The sequence below is a fragment of the Phalacrocorax carbo genome, chromosome 12, assembly GCF_963921805.1.
Source record: "Phalacrocorax carbo chromosome 12, bPhaCar2.1, whole genome shotgun sequence".
Taxonomy (NCBI): Eukaryota; Metazoa; Chordata; class Aves; order Suliformes; family Phalacrocoracidae; genus Phalacrocorax; species Phalacrocorax carbo.
In genome coordinates this window covers 7,043,201-7,069,070 of record NC_087524.1, presented here as the reverse complement: position 1 = coordinate 7,069,070, position 25,870 = coordinate 7,043,201, and the positions used below count along the sequence as shown (strand labels likewise).

The 25,870-nt window shown below is 52.4% G+C and overlaps 1 protein-coding gene across 7 annotated transcripts in view; it reads right to left on the bottom strand.

Moving 5' to 3' along the window:
* The window catches only part of DNMBP (dynamin binding protein), a 35,958-nt gene extending 10,738 nt beyond the window's left edge, over positions 1–25,220 (bottom strand). The window contains exons 1-5 of one of the 7 annotated variants that reach the window (XM_064463891.1): positions 25,142–25,219; positions 20,429–20,607; positions 16,357–16,535; positions 13,846–13,968; positions 11,350–13,287 (exon numbers count right to left, since the gene is read on the bottom strand). In XM_064463891.1, coding sequence (XP_064319961.1) covers positions 11,350–13,287; positions 13,846–13,968; positions 16,357–16,501 — 2,206 coding nt within the window. In that variant the 5' untranslated portion in view covers positions 16,502–16,535; positions 20,429–20,607; positions 25,142–25,219. Of the gene's footprint in view, positions 1–3,094; positions 3,187–7,269; positions 8,583–11,349; positions 13,288–13,845; positions 13,969–16,356; positions 16,536–18,307; positions 18,535–20,428; positions 20,608–25,141 lie in introns of those variants that run through there. The other 6 variants (XM_064463895.1, XM_064463894.1, XM_064463896.1 and 3 more) reach the window with 6 other exon arrangements.
* Between the last annotated feature and the right edge of the window lie 650 nt (positions 25,221–25,870).

The window sequence follows — 25,870 nt, the reverse complement described above, 5'->3', positions numbered from 1 at the left end:
ACCCCTGTGCTCCCAGCTGCTTCTGCCCAGGGGCTGGGCAGGCCCTCCTCACCTGCAGGCAGCCCCCAGCCTTGCCCTGCTGGGTGATGGCAGTAAGCAACGGCAGCATGAAACATGGGATGGAAAAATCACTGCCTCAGCCTAAGCGTCTTGCCTGCTGCTCTGCCAGGTTGGGGTTTTTGCACTGAAACGACCCAGGAAAGAAAAGAAATGTGGCTGACATGAGACTCCGACTCAGCCCATAACCAGCTGAAACAACCACGCCAGCCGTTCCCATTGCAAAGCAGCAGTGACAAACAGAAACCAGCAGCATTGGCATCAAACAGCAACTTCTCACAGTTACTGGGGCTGAGGACGACCTGTTGTGCCTCTTGCAGAAAGAGCGACTTCAAAATCAGTCCCAGACGCCCCCCCAGACTGCAGCAAACGGGAAACCCAGCTCAAACCCTGCTCAGAAGATGCCCTCAACATGGGAGGGAAGATGCAGGTCTCTCTAAACAGGTGTTTCTGTTGCCCTGGCTTGAAATTGAGCCTGGGGCTTAATTTTTTTTTTTGCTGCCCCAAAAGGGCCAGCACCACAGAAGAGGATTTAGCAGCACAACTGGCACTACATTTAGTAAGCAGTTATTGAGAAGAACAGGTTTCACCGATTCTTCCTGGTAAGTATCCTTAAAACCACCCCCGTCAGAGCCGACCTGCATAAGGTAAAGGGCTGGTTTCAGCTAAGTCAATGGCTGTCATGGCTCCCCGCCATGTAAGTCCCTGATGATGAACCTTAGCAACACAAATGCAGTAGGAGTCCACGAGCAGGGCCTGGGAGCAGCTGCTGGGTTTAAGATTTGCTGTTTGCATTTCCACAGCATCTGCAAAGCCTCAGTAGCAGACAAGGCCCTGCTGTGCAAGGTCCTCTACCAACACCCAACAGGGATATCCTGCCTGCTCGGAGCCTGAACAGGACATGAGACAGAAAAACGTGCAGGAGGGACAAAGAAACACCAAGATAACACTGTCAGCAGGTCTCTGCAGCTCGAAGAGTTAAGAAAGCATCAAAAAATGAGTTATTTTAAATAAGGATGTATATATTTTTTAATTAATGTAATTTGTTTTGCAGGAGAGCAAGCTCAAGTGGGAAGGCAACCTGGAAGAAGCAGGAAGGTGTTAATTTGCAATGCAAACAGGTGAGCTGAAACCCAGAGGAGGTGGGCGGGTGAGCTGATACTGCCCATGGGGTGGCCTGGGAAGAATCTTGAAAATGAAGACCAGCCAGAACAGCAAGCAGAAACGACCCATGCAGCAGCATGGGGGAAGACAAATTGAAAAGATCTCATTTGCCTTGGTCCAAGAATAGGATTTTGCATTTATACCCAGGCAAAATGCCACCAGAGGAAGCTTTGTACAGGACATCTTGGGAGTTTACTGTACCACCAAAAAACCCTGCTGTGCTCCTAGCTTTAGCCATAGCTAAATTGCAGCCATACAATGTGCCTGGCTCCAGCTCATCAAAACGGAGCTGGGGATGCCCAGTGCTGCCAGCGAATGCAGCAGCTCCCCACGCTCCACCAAGCAAACCCCAGGCAAGTAAATCTAGGTCAGGCCCTTTCAGAGAGTGCCCTGTGGCGAGGGTTTGACTGACACTCATGAGATTGCCAGCTCCATGGTACTTCCTCTGCAAGTCTCAAATCCCCACCTGTGGAGGGGAAATCAAGACATTCCTTGCACAGGTTTTAAGCCCATAGTAGTCATCAGTTCAGCTTGCTTGACCTGGCATGATGCTGGCCACCAGTTCTACCCACCTATACCATATCAGTATTTGCATTATTTTGAAAACTCATACAAATTAATTCTTCCCTGGCCTTCTTGCTCTTTCTGAATATTCTGAATATTTCTGATTCGTTTAAAAACAAGGCTACGCTGCAGCCAAGTCTCTTCGGACTCTTGCTGTTCATCACTAGTCCAGCATCCTCCTTCAGCAATGAACTCAAAGGTTGTCCTGCCTCTTTCCAAATACAGAATCTGTTTGTAATATTTGGATCTTCTATCTGACCAATACATATATACCTCATATTTGTCTCTGAAGCATTTAAAAACTCTCACTGTTTGTATTTCATACCATCTCTGTTGATTGCCATCAATTTCTTTTTTCCTGTTTGTCACACATTCTTGTATGTCTAATAGCAGCTTTCCCTAAATGAGGTTTATTAAGCATTTAACTAAACCTACCCATTTCACAGCTGTGGGTTTTGGTCATCCAGTAAATGCTTTTTAAACAGATCTCCATTTTAGTTCACAGATTTTCTACTTAAATGTTACTTTTCAATCTGAGTCACCATGCCCACCAACTCTGGAGGCACTAAAACATACACCAAAGCTGGAACAGGTTCCGTTAGCCTGCAGCAATGCAACTGGTATTTCTAATGAAGCCACCAAATTCCAATCCAGTGACAAATTTGTGTTTACCCATGACATGGATGCCAAACAGGCATTCAGAAATACATTTCCAAAAACAATGTTCTCAATCACAATTTTCAGAGTCTCAGATTTTGTTCGCTCATAGGTTGCATGAGCTCTGTAATCTGCTTCTCTAAATTAAAACCTCTCACAACATTGTTTTCTCTATCCCCTTTGGTGTATTTGCGACAAGTCCTTGGCTCTCTGGATTGGTCTGATGCTCTGCGACAGCCTCCCAGGAGCGCCTGCTTTTGTGCTTTGCTAGTTCGCCCACTGACGCATGGGAGATTCAACACCGACTCGTAACCCAGCTCCTGGTAGCAAAGTGTCAAGATGGTGCATACTCCCACCTCTGCCCTTCCTGCGGAGGCCATGATTTAATATTGCAATCACACGGCTCATGCTGCTCGTCTCAGAAACACCACTTTCACTGACTTTCTTCCAATTAACAAAAATTTCTAATTGTTATTACCCAACCTCCTAGTGGGAGCACACACGCAATTAGAGGTTTTCTCCCTGCCCTAGTCTGGAAGCAGAGTTGACCCATGAAGACCAGATCCAACAGGATCCGTGTCTATCACGCACGGGCTGGGGGCCTCACCCAAAGAGCTGCATCGCCCCCCAACTCCTCCTCATTGGGGCTCACCTGCCAGCATCCCCCGTGGCACAGCACAGCCTCGCAGGGCGCCCAGGCTGCTAATGCAATCTGAAGAGGGACGTGCTGACCATCAGCGCTGAGGATAACCCCTTGCACCGGCTCAGTAAGCACGAATCTCCGACTGCAGCTGCACCCACCCGTGAGGCAAGCCCAGCCCCAGGCTCACAGCTCAGCAGAGTCAAGCAGTGACTCAGGACAAAACAAACCAGCTGCAAATATTTGAAGTATGTGGACGCCAGGAGGGGAGGAGCCACTGCCTACCATGAGAAGAGAGGGGATGAAACTAGGGCAGGGAATAATTAATCTGAGTGAAAGGCTAAACTTGCTGCCAGGAGCAAGATCTGGCCAAGGTGAAAACTCTCACTCCGGACATGGGTAATAAGCCTGTAACAGAATACATCCAAAAGCAACAGACTGGATATATTCAGCGTCTTGTTGCTCCTTAGGAGGAAGCAGGGGGTGCAGCAGAGAGGTGCACAGGAAACGAGGAAGGACTGCAGCCCACAGAAGTGCATTCGGCCTTGGCAGAGCCCTGAGACCACGCAGCAGGACATAAATCCAGACAAACCATAAAAATGAGCTGAACAGGAACAGACTGGGGACACTTCTCCAGGGCCACTGGAATGGCTTGATATCTCAGAGATATCTGACGCAGAGCCTGCTTGGTGGGGACGACTCTATGCCAGGTAAGATCACAACCATCGCCCCAAACAGCCTGTGGTTGTCCAGACACAAACATAGCCCCACCACATTCAGTGTGAACAGAGGATGGTCCCAACCTGTGACACAGAAAAAAAGCTGGAAGTTCTTTAAAAGAATGTTTTAAACAGATAATCCAAAAACCATGGTTATGCAATCAAGAGAACAATAGAGATGAAAAATCTGTCCCGGGTCTGTGCTTCAATAAAGGCAGCAAACATAAATGAATGAATGAATATAGAAAACCAGATAATAGACTATAGACACACCAGGAACTCTCAAGTACAGAAAAATGAGAAAGAAAGATATCAAGAAAAATCCATGGATGATAGAATAAGAATTCGGTTTTCATTTTTTAATTGAGGAAATAAAATACTACTTTATATAGACTTCTATTTCCATCTAGGACAAAAGAAAACCTTTCAATGACGCAATTCCACAAGTAAGCAGAGATAGTAAAATTTTTTGTAAGTTTGACAAAAAAGGCAGAATTATACAATAAATACTCTGTTTCTTTCCATCTAAAAAGCAGAAGTAAGACCTTGCTAACTGGAACCTCAAGAACCCATTGCCAGTGGACAACACCCAGAAAAGATGGCATTCCTAATCAGGTTCTCTAGGGACCGTAGTTAGAGTTGATCCTACATAATATTTTTAAAGTAAATGGAAAATCACTGTCATCATGGAGAGAACTCAACATCAGCTCAACAGGACTGCAAATAAAGGTGAAGCACACGAGTCTCTGAGTGACCCAAGGTGTCCTGAACAAGACGGCATTGTTCAAACCAAGCAGGTTTAATGCAGACAAATGCATTAATGTATTACTGGGGGACAAGAAATGCAGCCACATGCAGGACTGGGGAGTAATGCTTCTGCTTGGTCGGCCAAAACCCAGCAGGAGTTCCCTGAGTGCTGCAGAGGCAGGCTGGGGTCCTCACACAAGGGCACAGGGGTGCAGCAAGGTAAACCTCCATGCAGGCAAGTGCTCGTACCCACCCAGAACGTCTCATGCAGCTCTGAAGTCCACTATTTTAAGAGTCTGAACTGAAAAATTAGCAAGCATCAGGAAGAACAAACACTGAAAGGTCTTCCTGTGAGTCTTTGCCATGAGTATTTTAAGACTCTATTCTCTACAAAGAACTGATGACTGAAAAATTACTTAATTACAGTACCTGCCTGAGAAGAAAATCCATCAGCTAAAAACCTCTAATTTAGTAGAAAAAGGTTGGGGTTCAAAGCTGAAATGCAACACATTAGCATGCAAAACCTTTAAGAATGATGGTGACTAAGCAGCAAAGCTATGACAGGAGGGTTCTCCTGTTGACGTGTCAGGCAGACACATCTGAGTCTCATCCCAGAAGAGATGCTCTAACCAAGTAGCTGTCACCAGGCTGTACTGCAAAGAAATCTGAAAGAAGTGTAATAACCCTGCTTACAGAAAAGATCAGGCCATGTCATCTCTACCAGGGCTTTCATGTCCTAAATTCTCTTACTTTGTGGACAGGAGGAGGAACCTGGGAGAGAAGTAGACAGCATTAGAAAAGATGCCTTGAGCATACAGAGGCAATTTTTTCCTACCAGCTGGGCAGGATGGTGTCTGCTGCCAAGCATGATGGGAGGGCTTTTGGGGAGGGTCCCAGGTGCTGGCAAGGTCTTACATTGAGGCAGCTAGAGCAGCAAAGCATATATGCCAAGCAGGGTTGCTGCTAGTGCAGCACTGTGCCCCAGCAGGGCAGGAGGAGGAACACAACAGGGAACGGCAGCCAGAAACTGGCACAGGATGGACAGAAAGTGTTTCCGAACACCTGGAGCCTTTCTCCCTCCTTTCTTGCTGGGGGACACCAGCCCTGATGGCGAGGGCATCCTGCCCTGCACCTCCCACAACCACTTCTGTGCCCCTGAGCCTGCCATACCAGGGAAGAAATCCAACACCCCCTCCCAGAGCAAGCGTGGGTGTACACAGCGTCTCATTTAACATCAGAGGAGTGAAGGCTCTTGCCTGGCATCACAGTCTGTCCCCCCTCCTTTTGCAAAAGCTAGCCAGGCCAACATTGCTCCAGCCTCCTGAGGCTTTGCAGGCGTTTCCCTCCTCGCTCTGCTCCTGGCTCCTCCTAGCTTCCCTGCTGCCCTTTGGCCGTCCTGGCACTGCAAGGCCATTCCCTTCCCTTGCCCTGGGGACGCAGCTGAGCAAAGTCCCACCCTACCAGGGCAGCCCGAGGGCACCCAAATGCAGCCAGGAGAGCACAGTTAATCAAATACCTCCAGAAGACAGATTTTACGCTGTTTAAGATGACAGGCAGCCGCAGCCTCCAGCTTTGCCACCTCTGGCCGCTACCCTGCGGAGCTAGCTGTTTTCCTCTGCCTTTCAACCCCCCTTCACGGAGAGTTCACACAGTGCCGGAGGCAGACGCTGGCAGAAAGGGCTCAGAAGCAAACAGGTTTTCAGGCACACGGCTGCCCAACGGGGAGGCCAGTCCACCAAGGAGTGCTCTTTCAACTCCCTCTGCCCAGACCCTACTACCTTGCTGCCCCTTCCCCAACACGCTAATATTCTGCAACAGCGAGACAAGCCTCACAAAGCTGTCTGCAGCTGACTGTCCCAGCCACAATCTCAATGGGACCATTCTGCCCATGCCAAGGCAGCCTGAGCCCTTCAGCTTTGGTATCTCTTCAGCTCCAGGGTGCCTGCTGATGGGACTGGAGAGCCAGGGATGGCTCAGTCACCCAGGACACTGCACGCAGTTGCTGTCGTGCAGGCAAGGGTCTACTGAGGTACTGAGGAGCTGGAAATGCAGGAGGTACTGCTCCCATCTGCGACAGTCCTCCAGCACCACACGTTGGAGGGCTGTCACAGATGGGCATGGTACCTCCCCAGTGTCCTGCCCGTGTGTAATCACACAACCACAAGTACTTGCCCTCTGTGTCTGTCTGAGTGCTACAACAACTTCACTTATTTCCTGCTTTGTGCTGCCAACGAACAGCTGCCGTACTTGCCCTCCACAGGGTCAGGAATCAGTTCCTACACACAGAATCCGTTCACAAGGGGTTATAAAAGTAAAACAGGCAGTGAGAATAACCCCAGTGCCTCACACTTTCCCCCATGAGGAACCTCCTTGGGGCCCTGAGAAAGCAGATAAATCAGGGCCACAGGTTTTAGGGTATACCCAAAACACTGGGGCACAGATGGAGGGGTGATCAAAAGGATAGTACTGAGCCGTGGGTCTGTGCTGCCTGGACTTCCCTCCCACCTGGGCCTCTGCAAAATGGGGGCAAGAGCCCTGGCAGGACATGTAGGTGACTGTACAGAGGGGTAACAACGATGATGCCCATTTCAGCAAGCCCTAGGGTTTCCCGTGAGAGCCTGGCTATGCTGGCCACCCACCTGTGCCAGTCCTGGTGCTTCCCTGGTGTCAGGGCAGGGTGAAAACACACCCAAGGCAACTGCCCAGCATTTCCCCACGTACCTCGCTTCTCCTTCCTGGTCTGCACAAACTCTGAGTGCCGCAGGGCACTGGGAGCCGTCCGTCTGTAGAAGCTGTTTCGCTGCAGCACAGAGCCCACCCTGTTTGCTTCCATGTCCTCCTGCTCCCAGATCTCGCTCCAGTCTGGCCGGCCCGTGCGTACCCTTGGGCGTTCTGCTCTGCCGCTGCTCCTGGCTGGCACCCCAGGCCCTAGGACTGCTCCTTCCAGCTCCCCACGGCCATTGTAGTCCATGTCCTGCATCTTGGACTGTGTGTAGCAGGTGCCTGATGCCAAGCTCGTGCTACCAACCCCTGAGGACCAGACTGCAAATGCAGGAGCATCACAACCTCTGTCCAGACTGCTGCGATCCACGTGGCCTTTGGGCTGCCTGTGCCGCTCAAAGTCTTCTTGGTCTTCTTGGTCCCTGGCACCTATATACTGCCTTTCCTGCTCTTTATATGCCCCAGAACCTCCACCATCTCTATAAGTCTTTTCCCCTTCCCTATATACTTCATTGCTTCCATCCTCTCTATACTGCCTCCTCCCCTCCATATACTGGTCAAAGCCTCTCTCCTGCCTACACTGCCTCTCCCTTTCCCCATAATGTCTTTCATCCTCACTGTAGTCCCTACAATCTCTGTCCTCCTTATGCCACCTTCCTCCGTCCCTACACTTCCCAGGTACTCTGTCCTCTCTGTACCGCCTTCCTCCCTCCCTATACTGCCCAGGTACTCTGCTTTCTCTGTACCACCCTTCTCGTATCTCAGAACTGCAGTCTCTGTATTGAATGCCCTCCCTCTTATACATCCTATAGTTTCTACTCTCTGTATCCTGGCTTTTGCCTTCCCAAGCACCTTCCACTCTCCTGCAGTCTGCATACTGGATACCTCCCTTCCAAAAACTTCTACAGTCTCCATTCATGCTCCATCGGTCCATGGAGGTGCCCTCCTGTCTCCTGTAATTGTCCGTGCTGCTGTCTGCTCCCTGGCAGCCTGGGTACTGCCTCCTCGCCCTGGGTCTGTCATTGCAGCGAGCCTCACCGCACAGTGTGGCCACCCCAGCCACGTCCTCTCTCCACACGGTGCAGCAGTCCTCATATTCCCAGCTGAGCAGCCGAGGCTCCTGTCCTGGATCCTCCACATTGTGTTTCGTCCCAGGATAAGTGCACATAGTCCTGCTGGGGTGCGGTACATGTGCTGATTCCCTTTGCTACCTGCTTCTCAAGCCCAAGCCTGGGCTGACGCCGCTTTTTTGCTCTGCTCCAGCGCTCCGGTCCCAAGTGAAACTCAGGCGTCGCTTCCTGAAACCAGCCAGCAAGGGCTCAAAGAGGCATGGGCCCAATCGCTGCCAGCCCTGGCCTCCTCCACCTGCTGCACAAAGTAATCAGTAACCAGCCCGAAGAAGGCAGGCCAGGGCTGGGCAGGCTCTCACTGCCCAAACCGGCTCCACGGCTTTGCCTGAGCCTCTCTGCATGTGGCTCAGAGGCAGGGAAAAGGAGGGCACTGGAGCATGCGGAGGCCCTGCCCCAAGACCAACGTCCTCAGGGAAGGGAAACAGCGTGTGAGGTGCGCGAAGCCACAGACCAGAGATGGGATAGCAGTTCTCCTTCCCCTGCCTTCAGGCTCCCGCAGGCATGGAAGCTAAATGACGCAGTCTAGCAGAGGCTGGGCTCTGCTCCACACCTCACTGGGGGAAACTGAGGCCTTCAGGCTGCCCCTGGCTCAAACCTGATAGTGAGCCCACCCTTTTCTCTGCCATCACCCACAGGTCCTGGGAAGAGCTGGAGATAAGCAGCTCCTATGCAGTGCCATGCAGCCACAGGTGCCTGGTTCCCTGCTCCAGGGTAAACGGCTGGCCCCCCAGCTAATAGGAACAGGCCTGAAGAGACTATCTGGGTTACGGAGTCCACTACCAACACACAATGTCAGTTTCCAGGGTGCTATAGAAACATGCATTCCTCTCACTGCAGGGTGCAACATATTCCCAGTTTTCCATACCAAACCCAGGAGCTCCTATGAGGAGCCAAGAATGACCACAACATGCCCCAGACGAAAAGCAGGAGAGTCCATTCATATCATTTCTGTCTCAGGTTCTTGGAACACTTGTTAAGTATGCGCAGCCAATGCTCCGAGCTGGTAGAAGACAAAAATAAAGCCAATGGACTCTCCTACTCCAAGTGCAGGAGGGCAAGCACTAATCCTGCCCAAGCCTGGTGATCAGTGAAACCCCCGGTGTGCAAAGAAGACATACCAAAGAAGCAGTCTACAGTTTTTAAACACATATATTAGAAAACCACATACTTCCTTTGGCTCCCCAAAGGACAACCCAAGGGGCTGGGCTCCCCCAAGACTATGCCAGCCCTACTTTGGTTGCTAATCAATGCTTAGGGAAAGCTTTTATCCCTCCTGCGTGCCTCCACATTCCCCTAATAGAGCAAGCCAGAGGCATGGTGCAAACACATTTATCCCAGCTGATGCAAGACCACATTACTGATCTGGCCTGCTGCATTGAAGCTGGGCTAGCAAGCCTGAGCCACACTCTCTGGCCACAATCAGACATGGCAGGAGGGATGCAACAGAGCTTGCGTAGGGCACATCTATACCATAGGACCAGAGATGCTACTTATAAATTCTCAGGTTTCTTGAAGTGGTAAAAGTCCCCTAATATTACTAAGGGGATAACTTGACAGGTAAGATATCTCAGGACAGCGTGTTAGTTCCTGCCTAAAACTTCCAGTTTCAGTAACCAACACGGCACAGATTCTGGCAGGACCCATTCTGTCAGGAAGCACTGGGACAGCAGGAGACATTTCCCAGCAAGATCTATTCTGTAAGAAAATTTCCCTTGATCCAGCCTAGACCTTCTTCTTCCTACCTTCAAGTTATTTCATCTAGCCTCAAATCCTCTGTGCCTCCTTCCGAGCATCCCTCTTGCATGCCACTTACGTGGAGGCTGTTTGTCACCCTGTTTCCCTGGTGTGCCCATATCAGCCTTCATTCCCATGTGCTCTGCATCAGATGCGATCCTGCAGCAAAGCGCCTGGGCTCCCCAGCATGGATTAAGCAGTGGGAGGATGGAGGCAGTGAAGTCAGAGTGAGTAATCCCCAGGCAGGAGTTGGCATTTCACTCCGCCTCCTGCGTGCAGTGCCCACATTTCCCACATATCGTGGGTTTTTGATAACAGAACTGCAGTGTCAGAGCTCCGGGGAGAAGCTGGGGAAGGGACTGTGGGAGATGTACGTGGTCCTGTCTTGCCACTTTGTCTATTGTCTATTGTAATATCGAGTATAATGCAATTAACAGCACCGATCTTTACATGGCATCTTTGGGTTTCAGAGCCCAAATGTGCTGATATAAACAGAGCAGATTTCTCCACCCCAAGTAATTTTTCTGGGCTGCAAAAACAAAAGTCATCTTTTTGGCTACAGATATGTGCAATTTAAAGCTCTTTATTGCTGTTACTGACAGTGCAGCATCATTCTCCTGAAATTCTGCATTCCACAGATGGCAGGAGGACAGGGGCAGGCATTACTTTTTGCCCACTCCCAGGTCAGGTTCAGCACCCATCTGTGCATCCCCTCTGATTTTAGTGACAAGCCCCCAATGGTCTGTACCACCACCAGAGCAGAAACTGCTGGAAACCCAACACCCTGGCAGGCTGAAGGCAGTCAAGTCACAGACATCAACTCAGACCTCAACTGCAGAACCACCAGCAAAGCCACTCTGAAGCTGCTGTCCACTCCCCTACAGGTAAGAGCGGGTGAAGCAGGGAGGTTGAACCTGCAGCAGCTGCGTTTTTGCTTCAGAGCAAGGACACACTGGGAATGGACCAGATGAGGGTTCTGGATATATGGTGGGGCTACAAGAGGAGATGGGAGAGTTGGAAGAAAAAAGGGGGCTGAGGGATGTCCAGAGAATCACACTGGTTCTCTGAGGCAAAATCATGATGATTTGTACTGCAACAATGCTTATAAAATGACCAAAATCGGGAATTAGAGAAAGAAATAAAAGACTGGCTCCAACACTGCCTGTACACAGCTGTCCCCCTGAAGCACACCCATCCCGTGCCAATGCAGACTTACCTCTCAGCTCCTGCAACTCCATGTTGAGGCTCTCGATGTTGGAGTCACAGAAATCAAGGTTTTCCAGGGTCTCCGCTCTCACTAGCTCATCATGCTGCTCTTCTAGCATCAGACTTAGCTCAGCACGGGTCTTGCCGTAAGCTTCCAGGTCTCGTTCCACCTCTCCGATCCTTGTCAGCAGAATGGAGCGGGGGGAAGCTGATCCTGTCCGTGTCAAGTCCTCACCTCCTTCCTCTGCCCTCTGCTCCTGGGTGCTGGGCTGAAGCTGCGGAGGGGCCACACTCCTCCGCTGGTTGCTTGACGGAGGCCGGGGCGCAGGCCGTGAGGGCTTCACAGAGAAGGATAGAGACCTGCTTTTGGGCACCTGGCCACCCAGCGTGTGCACAGGGGTTGTCGCAAGGCTGCTGGGCCGAGGAGGGGGTGGCCTCAGGGCCTTCCTCCTCTCTGGCTGCCTGGCATGGGGAGCACACTCAGGAGAGCCACGGACAATGTCCTTCTCAGAGCTATAGTCCAAGATAGAGAAGTGTCGGGAGACCTTGTCCTGCTCAGCACTGGTAGTTGTCAGACTCTTCTCAAACTGCGCCAGCTGCTCTGTCAGTTTGGAGTCGAGGTCCGTGCAGCTGTCCCCCTGCCCTGCCAGTGGGTAGCATTCCCCCCAGCTCCCAGCCCACGTGTCCAGGCCCACCTGGGCACCTCCCACGCTGGAAGAACAAGGTTTGGACTTCTCCTGTTGACTGTCCACCCAATCATCCAGGTCCTGGGCGCTGCTCTGGCTCTCCTGGGCCTCAGATGCTGTCCAGCTGTTAGGAGAAGAAATCACTTGGCTCCTGCAAGGATCTGGGGGGGAGTGAGGAGCCTGTGGGGGCACGGCGGGACTGTCTCCATCATGCTCAGGCGGGGTGTGAGTTTCTGAGTTTCCTGGGGAGGCTGAAATGGTCCCCCCAGGCTCCAACTCTCCTGCTTGGCCAGGCCTGTTGCCCTGTTGGGGAGGCAGCTGAGCAGCAGGGAGAAGGCCATTGACTGTGTGGCCAAAGGGGAGGGACTCTGCTGTGCCTTTGGGATGTTGCCCTTGGTATCCAGTGCCAGGAAAGGCCTGATGCTGTTTTAAATCTGTGCCAAGATGGCCCTCTGCTCTCCCCGTTGTGTGAGACAAAATGGTGTCAGGCTCAGGGTGTGCAGCTGAGCCATCCTCCTTTTCCCTGCTATCCTTCCCTGGCAAAGGAAGATCTTTGGAGCAGGTGCTTTCCAGGTCTTGATGGACAGTGACTCCACAGCTACCTCCACCTTGGGATTCTCCAGCATCCGCCTTTTCCCTGCAAGGCTCAGAGGCTTCCAGCCTCACAAATCTGTGTGGAAAGATGCCACGTTTTCCCCTCAGCTCCCCCTCCAGCCAGCCATCCTCCAGAATGCCTATGATCCGAATCCTATCGCCCACATCAAAATCCAGTTCCTTGGACTCCAGGGCTTGGAACTGATAGAGGGCAACACCATAGGTGCTCCCTGGCTCCTCCTCCTCCTTGCGGGGCGCCTCTACTGTCCCATTGGTGTCACAAGTCCCTGCGGGCTCTGGATCCGCTGAGGTTCCTGGTGTTCGCAGAGGAGTAAGCAGTTCCACAAAACCCTCTGGGAAGATGCCCCTGCAACCTCTGAGCTCGCCTTCAAACCAGCCAGGCTCTGGGACACCAACAATGTTGATCACATCCCCTTCCCTGAAGTCCAGTTCCTCCTCCAGCTGAGCAGACAGGTCCATCAGGGCCCGGGCTTGGCCCAGTGAATAGGCAGGCACCTCCAGGAGAGCAGTCTGGGACAGCTGACGGCTCCGAACTGAAAGACACAGCTCCCGCACACATGATGAGGGGAAAAAGCCCTTGGAACCCCAGCTGCTTCGGCCCTGGAGCCAGCTGGAGGCCAGGGACCCTCCCAGGATCACCAGGTCTCCTGAAGGGAATGAGACACACCAGTTCAAAACAGCTTCATGATTGCTTCCCACCTCTTATTCCTACCCCTCCCCATGTCCTTCCCGGCTGTGGGTAAGGTCTGGCACTCTGCACAGAGTGCAGTTTGTGTGTGGGATGCACAAGAGCACAGCATGGAGGTAAGGCATGAAAGGTCGGGAGCCTCTTGCACGCCCATATCTAAGATACACAGTTTTGGCTCGTAAGCCATGACGGTGCACCAAAGCTTTTATTTCTCCCCCAAACGCAAGTCTAAGATTTGGTCATTGGAGGGAAGTTAAAAGGCAGCTGTAAGTTTACTATGATCACACGACTCCTATGTTTGGAGTTTCAAGAGTAATGACAGATCATGAGAAACAAGTATCACAGTGGCAGAAGCCTAAAGGGGCCATGGTGGATTTGACATGACCCATGCCGTGAGGTATTAGGAAATTCCCTGTCTCTCCTGCCACTCGAGGCAGGATGCTTGACTAACTTCTTGCTTCTGGAAGGACAGGTGAGGGCTATGAGATGCAAAGCAAAGGAAGGGAATGGAGATTACCTCTCTGCAGTGACAAGCTCCCTGGCTCTTGAGATGTGAAGTCACTGGTACAAACAAACAGTTTTTCTCCCTGCTTCAAAGGTGGAATATCCACAGGTTCCACAAAGCTGCTAGGAAACTGCCCTAAAACAAGAACCAGTTGTCAGCAATGAATCTTCCCTGTAGCCCACCACCACCCCCTCCACCCTCCTTCCAGATCGTGGGATCTATTCATCTCTTGCTAATGGAAAATAACCAGCTACCCAGGATTCTTCAATAGCATGGTGGAAGAGGAACATGTTTGGGAGTCCAGAATTCCTGAGGTTTTAAATGCTTAAGAGCTAACAGAGAACAAGGAGCTTTGTGCCCTTGGCTCACTCCAGGCAACCACCAAGCTGTGTTCATCACTGGGACTGTGCCACCAGCATGGAGTTTCTGGGAACAGACATACTACGTTTTCTCTGCTTTCATTGCTTGCTTCCCAACTCAGAGCCATGATGAGGACTGAGAGATCCAGGAATGCTGGACCATGAGACCAGTGTCTTGTGACTGGGCACATCTACCTGGTGCTCCTCACTCTGTAAGGCTTGGCCCCTGCACAGCCTCAGCGCAGAAGTCGGGCCACCGCACTCGGAATGGTCACGTCTGTGAGACACAGGCTCTGTCACAGCTTCAGCACCGCTGAGGCTCCAGGGACCTTCCCCACTTTATCACCACTGTGCACCTATTTCACCATGGCACCCATTGCTGGATGCCCAGCTCTTCTGAACAGGCCACAGCCAGACGGGGCAGTGCACACTTGTTGGCCATCACAAGATACCACTCAGCTACTAATTTCAGTCCCAGGAGCACAGGACGTGGCAGAGCCCACTGCAAAGGTCAGTAAAAATGTAATTCCTATCTTTAACAATTTGTGGCAAGGGGATATGATGGAGTATGGGATAGTAGCACTTCCAGCATTCTCTCTTGATGACACAATATGGCATCCATGTTCTCCAATAAAACCTGGAGACACCATATCCTAGACATGCAGAACTTTGCACTGGGTTTAGTCAGTTTGGCATCTGCTGTCATTAACCTGAGGGGGCACCAGCAGACTACAGGCTGCTAGCCTCAGTGGCTTCCTTCACGGTTTTAACCAACTCTACCTCTTTTTCCATGTCTTAGTTTCCTGCTCTGTACATGGAAACAACCTAATGCTGTTAGAAAGGAAGTCAATGAACTACATTAATTATTCCCCACAGGGTACTGAGTACTATTATTGGTAGGCTGCAGCACCTCCACAGCTTCTATTCAAAAGTGGTTTTTCCAATTCCCTACAACTTTAGCTTAGAAAACTGGGCAGAAAACTACAACAGCTGTTCCAAGGGGAAGCAGGAATGCAAGCGGGGTTTGAGTTAAAGGTCATTAAAAACCATTCAGTTTGACTTCAGTGTGTTTCTTTATCTTTGAGCTATGACACACATCTGTTGATTATTCCTTAATAGCTTCATCTTCTTGAGAACAAGCACATCAATTATGCTGCAAGACAAAACTATGGTGAGGTAGATATTGGTGATTTCTGCAAAAGTAATTTGTGCCCAGTGACTTCAGCAGCAGCAGCAGCAGCGGGATCAGGGATGTGTTAATTCAATGCCATTTATCAGCAATGTGGAGCTCAGGAGAGAAGCCCTTCCTGCCACCTTTGCTCCTGTCCATCTTTGTTTTAGCCAGGAGACAGCTCGTGGCTGTTAGCAGAGCCCAGACTGCTGCCGCAATAGCAGCCCCATCTCCGTGGCCAGGGATGAAACTTCAGTCCCACCCTCATGCTGAAGACAGTCAGGCTTATGCTTTGAAGTGGCCTGGTTTTCATCTCCCTGAGTGCTCACACATCCTCTCAACATCAGTATTAAGATGAGAAAGAGCTGCTTAAACAGGGACTATAAGACTCTTAAGTGTTTCAATAAGAGCATTTTGCTGCTTCAGAAGTTTCTCACAGCCCTCCAAAAGTTTGAGAGACTTGCACACTGCTTCAGGCACCCAGATATTGACTGCAGCTTGTGCAGGAAAATGCTTTAAAGTGGAAAGGAGGAAGTGGGGTGGAGTCAGAGGGCTTGGAGGGACACACGGACTCTGTCGCTGTGTCTCCTACTGACTTGACCTGACAAGGTCACTTGGATGTGGATGCATTTCCACTCTCAGTGCATCTGTTTCCTCTCTCCCCTTCCACTGCCACAGCGTGTCAGCACATAAACTAGCCAGGAAATGGGCTGTCTCACCACAGAGGATGGAGCAACTAGTATTGTGAAGCTCTCATCTCCTCAAGAACTGACCCTCCACTAATCTCTCTCACAAAACAACAAACAAGCTGTCTGAAGAGTTGACTCAAAGCTGGCAGGAGACCAGTGGTGGGCAACCTGCACCCTCAGTCCCAAGCAAAGTCCCATGAAAGATTTAGTAAATCAGATCTGATCCTGCACAGCACTGGCCAAGGGAAGGTGTTCTCACAGAGTGGATGTTTAGCACATAGGTGCAGGCATTTTCAGCTCTTACCTGTGACACCTTCCTTCTTGCCAAGGAGCCAGAACTCATCCACCACAGCTAGCACCTCGATGACATCTCCCACAAAGAGGGGCAGCTCTTCAGAGACGCTGGGACAGAAATCAAATACTGCTCGTACCACGGAGCCAGCCTCCATTGCACGGGTTCTGAAGGCAGATCAGTACCTAAGGCTGAGACACAGTGGGAAGTTTGTTAGTAGCCAGAAACACCTGAAATTATCACATATATGCTCAGAAAGTGAAACCCTTCCTGAGCACAAGGGGCAGGAACGGTGCGAGGGGGTCCTGTCCTGAGCTCCCTGAAACCTCTCACCACGTTTAGCATGCACAAGAGCCAAGGGGCTCCAGCAAAGCAGCCCCATGGTCTAATCTGCCTTGTCCAGCCCCTCTGGCTGTCTCTGAGAGGACATGTGTTTGTGCTGCAACAGAGGGGAGAAGCAGCAAGAAAATTGGAAATGAATTCCTGTCAGGAAGGAAGCAAGAGGAGGGGAGGAAGCTCAGTGCTTCCCTGACGTGCAGGGCAGGGCTCTAAGCCTGCCAGGGCCAGGTGGACAGATAGCAGCACTCACTTGCATGGTCCTACCACGCATACTCTGGTAGGACGGGAACAGGCATCTCCCTCACCATGCCACCGCTCAGGGCCACAGGAACAATGTGCTAGAGCAGCATCACAGTTCTTCGCAGCAAGAGAAGAGGCACAAAGTCCACTCGAGCAAGCTCACCCCACCATCCTCTTCTCCACTGGCAAACTCTTCCCACACCCACCTGGGCTGACCCAGCCTAGGCATCCTCAGACCTGGCTTGAAATGCCTCTTCTGCCTTCTAGGTCCCAGGCTCAGCCATCCTCTGGGAAGCCTCACCATGGCCCTTGGCAGAAGCCAGGCTGAGATGAGGGTGCAGACCCTGTCCAAGGCTCTAGGAGCCAAGGCTGAAATTCCCCCTGGCAGGGTACCTGAAGGCAGGCAAAGATGTCCTTATCAAGGGCTATGTCCTTCATTCCCCCTTCCTCTGGAAGCAGATGCTGAGCCAGGACACTTTTCTGTATCGCCTTTGCTTTGTACCAAGCAGCCTCACCATCAAGGCAATACACCGCATCAAGGTGGCAGCAGTTCTGGAGCTTCAGCTGCTCCTTCCCCTCTTGCCAGATCCCTCGGGAGGGGAACTGAAAGGTGTATCCGTCCAGGGCAACCAGGAACCATAAGATTATTCCTCAACATCTGCACCTCAGACTGGTGAGTGCTTCCCTTCATGTCCCTGTCCCACCGCAATTCTGGGCAGAACACAGCACTGCCAATATCAATCTGAGGTGCTTTCAGAGCCCTGCCCTCTGTGATGCTGGGATGTCAGCATCCTCCCCACCAGCACCCCTGACACAGGCTGCTTTCCTTCCACATCACAAGCAGAGTCCCTGCTCTGTCTGCTCAGACACAACTTCCCTGCAATGGGACCCAACCTTCTCCCCTCCCAAAGCTCCTCTATGCGCACGGTGAACAGTCACCCTCCAAGTGCCGCCTAGCTGGTGATACCTGTCCCCTGCTCAGCATGGCTTGTCAAACCGCCCTGCCTAGTAACAGCAGAAGGAGCACGGTGATGACACACACCACCATCCACAGCGAACACGCAGGCCCCCATTACTCCTTACAGCCACGCACGTCCCACCTTAGCCCCAGAGAGTCAGGAAGAGGAGACATTAACACAGGGAGGAGAAAAACATCCCCGTAGACGAGGTGCAGCCAACTTCCAGCAAGAGTGCCAGCAGGGGATCCAGCCAGGGAAAGGCTTTCTGCTGACAGGACAGCTCTGTTTATCCAGGCCGACTCACCTCCTGGGAACAAAGCGGGTTTGTACTCGCAGGAACAGCTTCCTCAGCACGTCCCTCCCCACCCCCAGCCGTGCCCCTGCTGCAGCCAGCATGCCGTGCCCTGGCCCCCAGCTGCCCTCACCTCTGCTGTCTGTCCAGTCCGTCACTCCTATTGCTCTGCACTGCCTTCCCCATAGCACACGGGCTCCTTGGGGCACAGGCTGCCCCTTTGTCACCAACGTTGTGCTGGCTGCACAAACAAAGAGCCCAATATCCAGCAGCCGACAGCACTTTGCCACCAAAAAGAGATGAATGGACTGGAGTGAATCAGGAGCACAAAGAGCTGCAGTTCAGGGTAGCAGGAACCTACTGAGGCAGAAGGAGTAACAGTATTAAAAACATGACCATGTGGAGCAGGGAAAAAGATGGAAGAGCCATCAATTAGCTTGGAAATACTAAAGACAAGGAAGGAGCCTTGTGCTGTTTGAGGTGGGGTGGCTGGAACGTGCTGCTGCATGCTGTGATGGACACAGGAGAGCTTGCAGCATTAGAGGCAGCAATAGCAGCCTGTTGCAGGCACCTGGGGCTGCCCTCCGCCCTGCAGACAGGCTGCTGAATGAGCTCAAAGTCCTAGGAATCCTTGCCATACTCTGAATATGCAAACTTCACAACCCCACTGGACAAAGGGGGAAAAAACATTGCAAGCTTAATTGCTGACTGACTGATGGTACAGTGAGATTTCTTCCATTTCAAAGGTGTAACGTAAAAGCAGGCTGAGGAGTGCAAGGATTACAGCATGTGTGCTGCAGAGCCAGACCCTGGCTTTGCTGCAGTCACTGGGGCTAAGGATACAGCCCTCTCACTGCCTGGGGCTCAGACTGTGCCCATGAAAACACCAGTGTCACTTCCTTAACTCACCTGCAGCTCTGGGGGCTCATTCATTAAAGTGTGCAAGATTTTCCAATGAGACAGAAGATCAAGAGAGACAGGCAGGATTGCAATTGCTCCACCATGTATATATTAGTTGCAGTTAGAATAACACATGGGCACTAACATATTCATGTGAAAAGCATTCCCCAAGAGCCAGCCCATGAGGTAAGAAAGCGTGAGGTAACTTCTGAAACTGCTAAAACAAGAATCCCAAGAAGCTTGTGTTCCCTCAGCAGTACGAAGAACAGGATCACTCCCTGACGCCACGTGAGTGTGGACAGTATGCCCCTGTATTCAAAAGCAGTTAATCAGTCCTGTGGGGTTTGCTTGCTCCATAACATGAATTGAACGCAAAATGCTATGCTTTCCAGGATCTTGGCCTTGCCTTACTCCATGGAGTGCTGCCTGCCAATGTTTTCTCCAAACCCCCACCTAGAGAAGGATGCCTCCCAGCATCTTCCAGACTGGAAACTTACTGAGTCTAACCCTTCAGGCTTAATGGTGCAACTGAGCTTCTCCCAGATCCACCCTAGATCTGGTGAAAACAAACATCCAGCAGCAGCTTGCGCAGAGGCTCCGGCAGGAAGAGCAGATTGCAGGGAGAGCAGGGCTCCGCCTGCGATCCCCAGTGAGTCACGGCTGCTGACAGTGGGCCAGGCACCATCCCCTCACCTCAAGGATGGGTAGTCCCTGCCTGCCAGGGGGAGGGAGGGAGGAAGGGCGCCTCCACAACTGAGCAAACGCTGGGACTTCGTGCTGGCAGAGGTCAGGGCTGTGAATTGCAGAACTCTTGCCCCCGCCTAGCAGCAGACCCGCATCCAAAGACAGTCTCACTGTGCAAGTATGAAGCTGAAACGCAGCAGCGAACTCGCCCTGCTGAGAACATGATGTCTCTCTCTTGCTGCCTGATCCTGCACAAACTAGGTAACGTTCCTGGCGCCCGACTACAGCCTGCCCGGTGCCAGGCTCCCAGTCTGACACAACAGTATTGTGCAGCAAGGCAGAGAGTGGATTCCCAGAGCATTAATCACTCCCCTCAGCCTGCATGCTCAGCACACATTAACATTACCTCCATGGAAGACTGCCTATCCCATTTCACCATTAGCTCTGGAGCGTGTCTGGTCCAGCGTGGGCTGATGAAAGGAGGCACCAGAACGAAATAACGGCTATTAACTCTATTACAATATTGTTTTGAGACCTTCAGCACAGACTGGATCAAGCCACAGCAGCCAAGAGAAGACATTTACACACTGACTCAGTCAACTTTTGTATCCCTCCTCTGCCTCTGCAGCTGAAATCGGGCAGGGTAAGAAGTCTCAAACAACGGACTCACCAGCAGCAAATAACTGTCAGACATTTGCTCAAAGTGCAATCACTTAGATGAAAGCAGACCTACTGAAGATGGTGATGTAAATGTCTTTTTTGCATCTTTTTGGTGGTTAAGTGTCAGCAAACGAGTCACTGATGAATTTCTGTACCTTAGAAACAGGAGCTCTGTCTTCCTTGTTTTTGCTGAAAGACACGGAAGCAAGGATTTCAATGACTTAAGAGCTAAAGCAGCAACATGAACAGACCATTTTAGGCTGATTACAAGAAATATTAATAGCCCCAGTAAAAGGAGAGACCCAAAGGGTTTGCAGACAGCTTATCTAGTGGTATACCCAAAGTGCTGATCAGATCATGAGATAAAAAGCAGTAATGGATGCCATAAATTTCACAGAAAGAAAACCAAACTTCACAGGCAGTATCACCACTTGTTTCCTTCTAACACTTTTTAGCTTCTCAGTCAAGAGGCAGTGCTGTTAGAACCGGCTATGGTCAACACTACAGCAGTGTAACAAAGAAACTAAGATATCACCAAAATGGACCCGCAAAAAATGGTGCAGGCTTCCACAGGCACACTTGGTTTGCCAAAGAGGGACAACTGCATTATTGCGCAGCAGATATCTCGTCTCCTTAAACCCTTAGAGCCTGCCTGAGCCGCAGACCAGGAAGAAGTCAGATTCCCAGAAATGTACAAGAGGCAAGCTTGTTGCAGAACAAATAGATTAATATTAAAAATATTAAACAAATACTGCCAGTTATCTTTTCTTAAAATTGACAAATGCCATACATTTCACCTATGTCTTTTCATTCCCCCTTCCACTCATTATAGCTTAACGTCTGTTCACTGAAAATACAATCCACCCCAAAGACAGAGGTGCCTCTTGGCCCCGTACAGTGCATTCTCCAGCCACTGGGTCTGGCTTTGATAAGAGATTTACCCCAGGTCTGGCTGCACTCTAGGCTCCAGGATCAGTACCTAACATGCAGTGGGAACCAAAGGTGCTGCTTGGCTTCTTACGTGATTGCATCAAGTTTACTAACTACACACAGAGGCATCTTCCCTACTCTTTTCCTTTGTTCCTCCCCATTGTCTCCAAATATGGACAGTCCTCGCCCCCTCCTCCTTACCCTGCTGCATCTGCACAGCCTGCACTCCTCATCCACACTTCAAGGGTAGGACACTGCCTGCACACCAGCACGCCCTGACCTCTCATGCCAGCCTTCAGAGCTGCCCCACCACCTGCTGTCACCCCCCCTGTTTAGAGCAGAACATGTTGCTCTGTAAGCTCCTGAGAGGTCCTTGCTCGCCTGCACATTCTTGGACGGAATAAACAATACCCTGTTGAGCCAGGCCACCTGGCCCCGGCTGGAGATAGTGCCAGTGCAGGTTCTGCGGCTCCGCCGAACTGCAGAGTTGACCCTACGAATCCCAGAGAACAGACAAGACAGCAAGCAGGGCAAAAACCAGACGAATGGTGGGGAGGAGAGGAGCCTTCTCCCACCGGGGAAATGCTGACCGCTGCAGCCTCTTGTTAGGACATGCTGCTTGTCTCAGCAGATCCCAAAGAGCTGCCCCGCTGAGCTTCACGTAGTGGGAAACAGCAGATCTCCTTTTATGAACTCCATCTCCTAACCCCATATGGCTCCCAGGCAGAAGAGGAATCTCCTAACTTTAAAAGAAACAGCTTCTTTTCCTTTGTCTGTGACCTGACGTATAAAAAACCCATGAAAATGTGTACATTTAGCTTGGATTGCCAAGCCCTCCAGAACCAGGACTACCAATGACAAGGGCTGCTTGAGCAACCTTTGGCCTTCCACTGCACCTGAGTGACAGTTTGGGTATTTGCCCCAGGAGCTCTGCCACATACCACACAAGTCATTCAAACCACTTCTTCCCTCCAGCTGGGCCCTGGCTGCCACAGTGTTCTCACCTGCTCCGTGGCAGGATGTTGCTGAGGGCAGGCTGGTGGCATGTGCTTGGTGTAAGCCTAGCTTGGGGAGGAAGGAAGAGGAGCTCTTGCTGGGCCAGGTGGCGAGCAAAGGAAAGTCATTTGCAAACTAGAGCACAGCATCAATTTTTAATGCAAAGCAGAACACCTTGCCACAACATGTGAGCAAGAAGACTGCAATGGATATTTAATCTCTGGCACTGGGGACCCAAGCACACAAAGGCCAGAACACCAGCTTAGGAGACAAGAGTTTCCCAAATTTTCCATGGAGTGGCTGCATGTACCTTACAGACCCATTACTGAGTCCTGTCTTCTCCCACCCCGAGGCATGCAGTTGTCTCTACTGCCACTTTTGCAGACAGGCTAAAACAATACAACTTAGAATAAGGAACGGACAAAATCCCAAGAGCAGCACCACTTCTGCTGTGCGGTACCTGTGGCTGGGCTCCCAGGGTAAGTAGTATACAATCACAAAATTAGTCATTACACCTTGAGTACATATCTGAAACAGGTTGAACTGGGGCTACAAGGCCATTCCTCAACACTGGAACACTTGACTTTGCACCCTGAACAATATTTTTCAAGCTAGCTTTCGGACAGAAGCCCATTACGATGCTTGGGTTGCTGGGCAGGGAGTCCAGAAATCTGGAATTTATTCGAGTTTGACTTGGAAGCTCTGCTCTTTGCCCGCCTTTGCTCCTGTTCTGAACTGCTTGTTATCTCAAAAGAACCTAAATCCCCAGCAGGGACTCTGCTGATACGTGGCATCATGTGGAGCTCTTCCTTTCAGAGCCCCTAGGTGCTCCTGAGAAGGAAGCAATAGATTTTATTTCCTAACAGAAAGGTTCTAAAGATAAGACAAAGTAAAAGCTGCGTGGCTCAGAAGTGGGGTTGAGCAATCCTTAGAACATGATTAGAAAACTACTTTTGCTGGAGGTCGAGGGGAAATTATCAGCTAAGGTAGCGAAGTGCTAATGTAAGCACAAGTCAGGCTGTCCCACCCAAGCTCACATCACCACCATCACAAAGTCTGTCTGAACAGTCACCCACTGCAGGGACACCTCAGCTACGCGCTGAACCCTGAGACATAACACAGCCACGCTTCCCAGTGACGGCTAGCAGGGCTGGTGCTCTGCAAGGCTCCGATTGTCACTCCTTTCCTCTCCCCTGCTGCTCAGTTCCTCCAGTCCCATTGCTAAATTAACATTTCTCTAAAATTGTTGTATGTTCGTACTAGTTTTTAATGGCACCGCTAATCGTAAGCGGCGCACCTGGAGAGAGAACTGAAACCTTTGGCCTTGGCAGAGCAAAGGATTTCAAGAACAGAACAGCTGAAGCAGCCAGCTCAGAGATGTGGGCATTTTCGGTGCTACAGAGGGCTTTGCACACAAGCAGGACACATTTAGACACAATGCCTAGCACGACTTGCAGCCAGAGGAGTGAGTCAAGATGAGGGGGATGATGGTGACGTCTTGTAGCATGGTACAGAGGCTGTATTTGGCAAAGTATCTGCAAAACTGCAAATTCTCTAACTACAAACTCTTTCAGGCCTTTTGCAGAGGAAAGGACAGAATCGTAATGGAAGCGAACGAGAGAATGGCAGAGGCAAGGGGGGGAGAGAGCATTTTCAGAAGAAATTGAAGGTCATGGAAACACGACAAACCTCAAAAAACAGGGCTTCCTAGGTATGGCAAGGCAAACAAGATGTGAAAAGATGTAGGTGGGGGGAGTACTTCAAATGCCAAGAATGGCAGCATGCTTGAACTCAGAGGCTAAATTGTGTCAAGGACCGGATCAGCTGAGGCACTGCTGAGGGTCAGCAAAAGGGTCAGCACAGGAGCAGCAGCAGCCTCTCAGGTGTTGAGGGTGAGCCAAGCCTCCATCTCCAGAGGCGACAGGGTCAGGCTGGCAGCAACACAGGGATTTGTTTGTCGAGTGAGAACAGGAGGGAACTCTCAGGAGCTTCTCTTCCCAGGCTGGCGCAAGCAGAGCGGATCTTCTCAGAGGAGCACCCTGGGAAGGCACAGCCTTCCCAGCCTTGAGCTTCTGCTCTCTGTGTGCAACCACCTGTGCCACCCTTCACCAGTGCCGCTACTCCAGGCTCTCGGTGCCGGACCACTCCAGGCCAGATGCTCCCCTGCAACAAGCTGCCCAGGCAACACCACCTACCACCAGCTACATGCCTGCCTGGTGGGTGACCACCCCGAGTTACCACTGGCTGCACAGACACATCTTAAGAGACCAAAATCCCCACAGACAGAACATGGGGAGTAGACAGGCAGCTCCCACTGTACCCCACAGCTACTCCACGCCGCCGAAATGCCCGAAGTGCTCCCAGGGCAGCGTGGGCACCGTGGGACGGAGTCGGCGGGGCACAGCGAGCACCCAGACGGGCGCGCAGGGCTGGAGGGCCACCCGCTGCCGCAGCCCGGCTGTTGGCAGGAGGGGAGGGCGCCCCAGCCAGGGGCACCCGCCGCCCCCGCGCTGGCCAGCGCGGCCCGGGGCAGCCCCCGGGGCGGGCAGGGCGCGGGCCTGGGCCTCGGCGGGGCGGGGAAGGGGGTCCCGGTACGGGGGTGCGAGGGCGGGAGGGAGGCGGCGGGCTGAGGCGGAGGGCCGGGCCGCACCGGGGGCCAGGCGGAGGCCCAGGCCGGGCGGCCGCGGGGGCGGGCAGAGCGGGGGGAGGCGGGCGGCCGGCGGGGCAGCGGCTGGGCCAGGCGGCGGAGGGCAGAGAGCGCCCCGGCTACCCCCCGACCGCCCCGGCGGGTCCCTACCTTCTCCCGGCCCGCTCCGGGCGCCACGGCCGCTCCGGCCCTGCGGGTCCCACTCCCGCCTCCGCCCCCCGCGGCCGCCCAGCCCCGCCCGGGCCCCGGCCGGCCCGGCCCCCAGCGCCCGCCCGGCCTCGCAGGGCCCCGCCCGGCCCCGCGGCCCGCCCCGCCGCCCGGCTGCCTCCGCAACGAGCGGCCCGGCGTGGCGGCACCGGCGTGGTGCGGATGGGAGGCCCCGGGCAGGACCAGCGGGCCGGTCCCGGAGCTGCGGCCGGGGGCCTGGCCCGCAGCCTGAGGGCCTCGGGACCCCCGGGTGATATGGGGACATCCCCCTTGGCAGCACCGCTCGGCCCCAGCCGTCAAGACGACCCCCTCGGCGGCAGACGGGGACACCCCGACGTGGGACACGGCAGCGTGGGGGGACAGGCCTGGGGACGTGGGGTGCAGCCGCCACTGTAGCCGCCAGGCTGGGGCACAGCGCGCCATGCACCCCTGCTAGGGTGTTGACAGAGCACCCAGGAGCAAGGCAGGCAGCTACCTGTGCAAACCCTCTTCGACTTCTTCCCTACAAAGCACTGCTGCCTCGCAGACATGAGGAACACCGGGGCTCCCCCTCCCCACTGTTGCCTTCTGGGAGTCTCACTGCCTTGCGGGCTTCAGTTTTGGCAGCAGCTGACGAGTGGTTTTACACTGTCCATCTGGTGCAGTCTCAGTTTTGCTGCTAGGAGCTGGCTT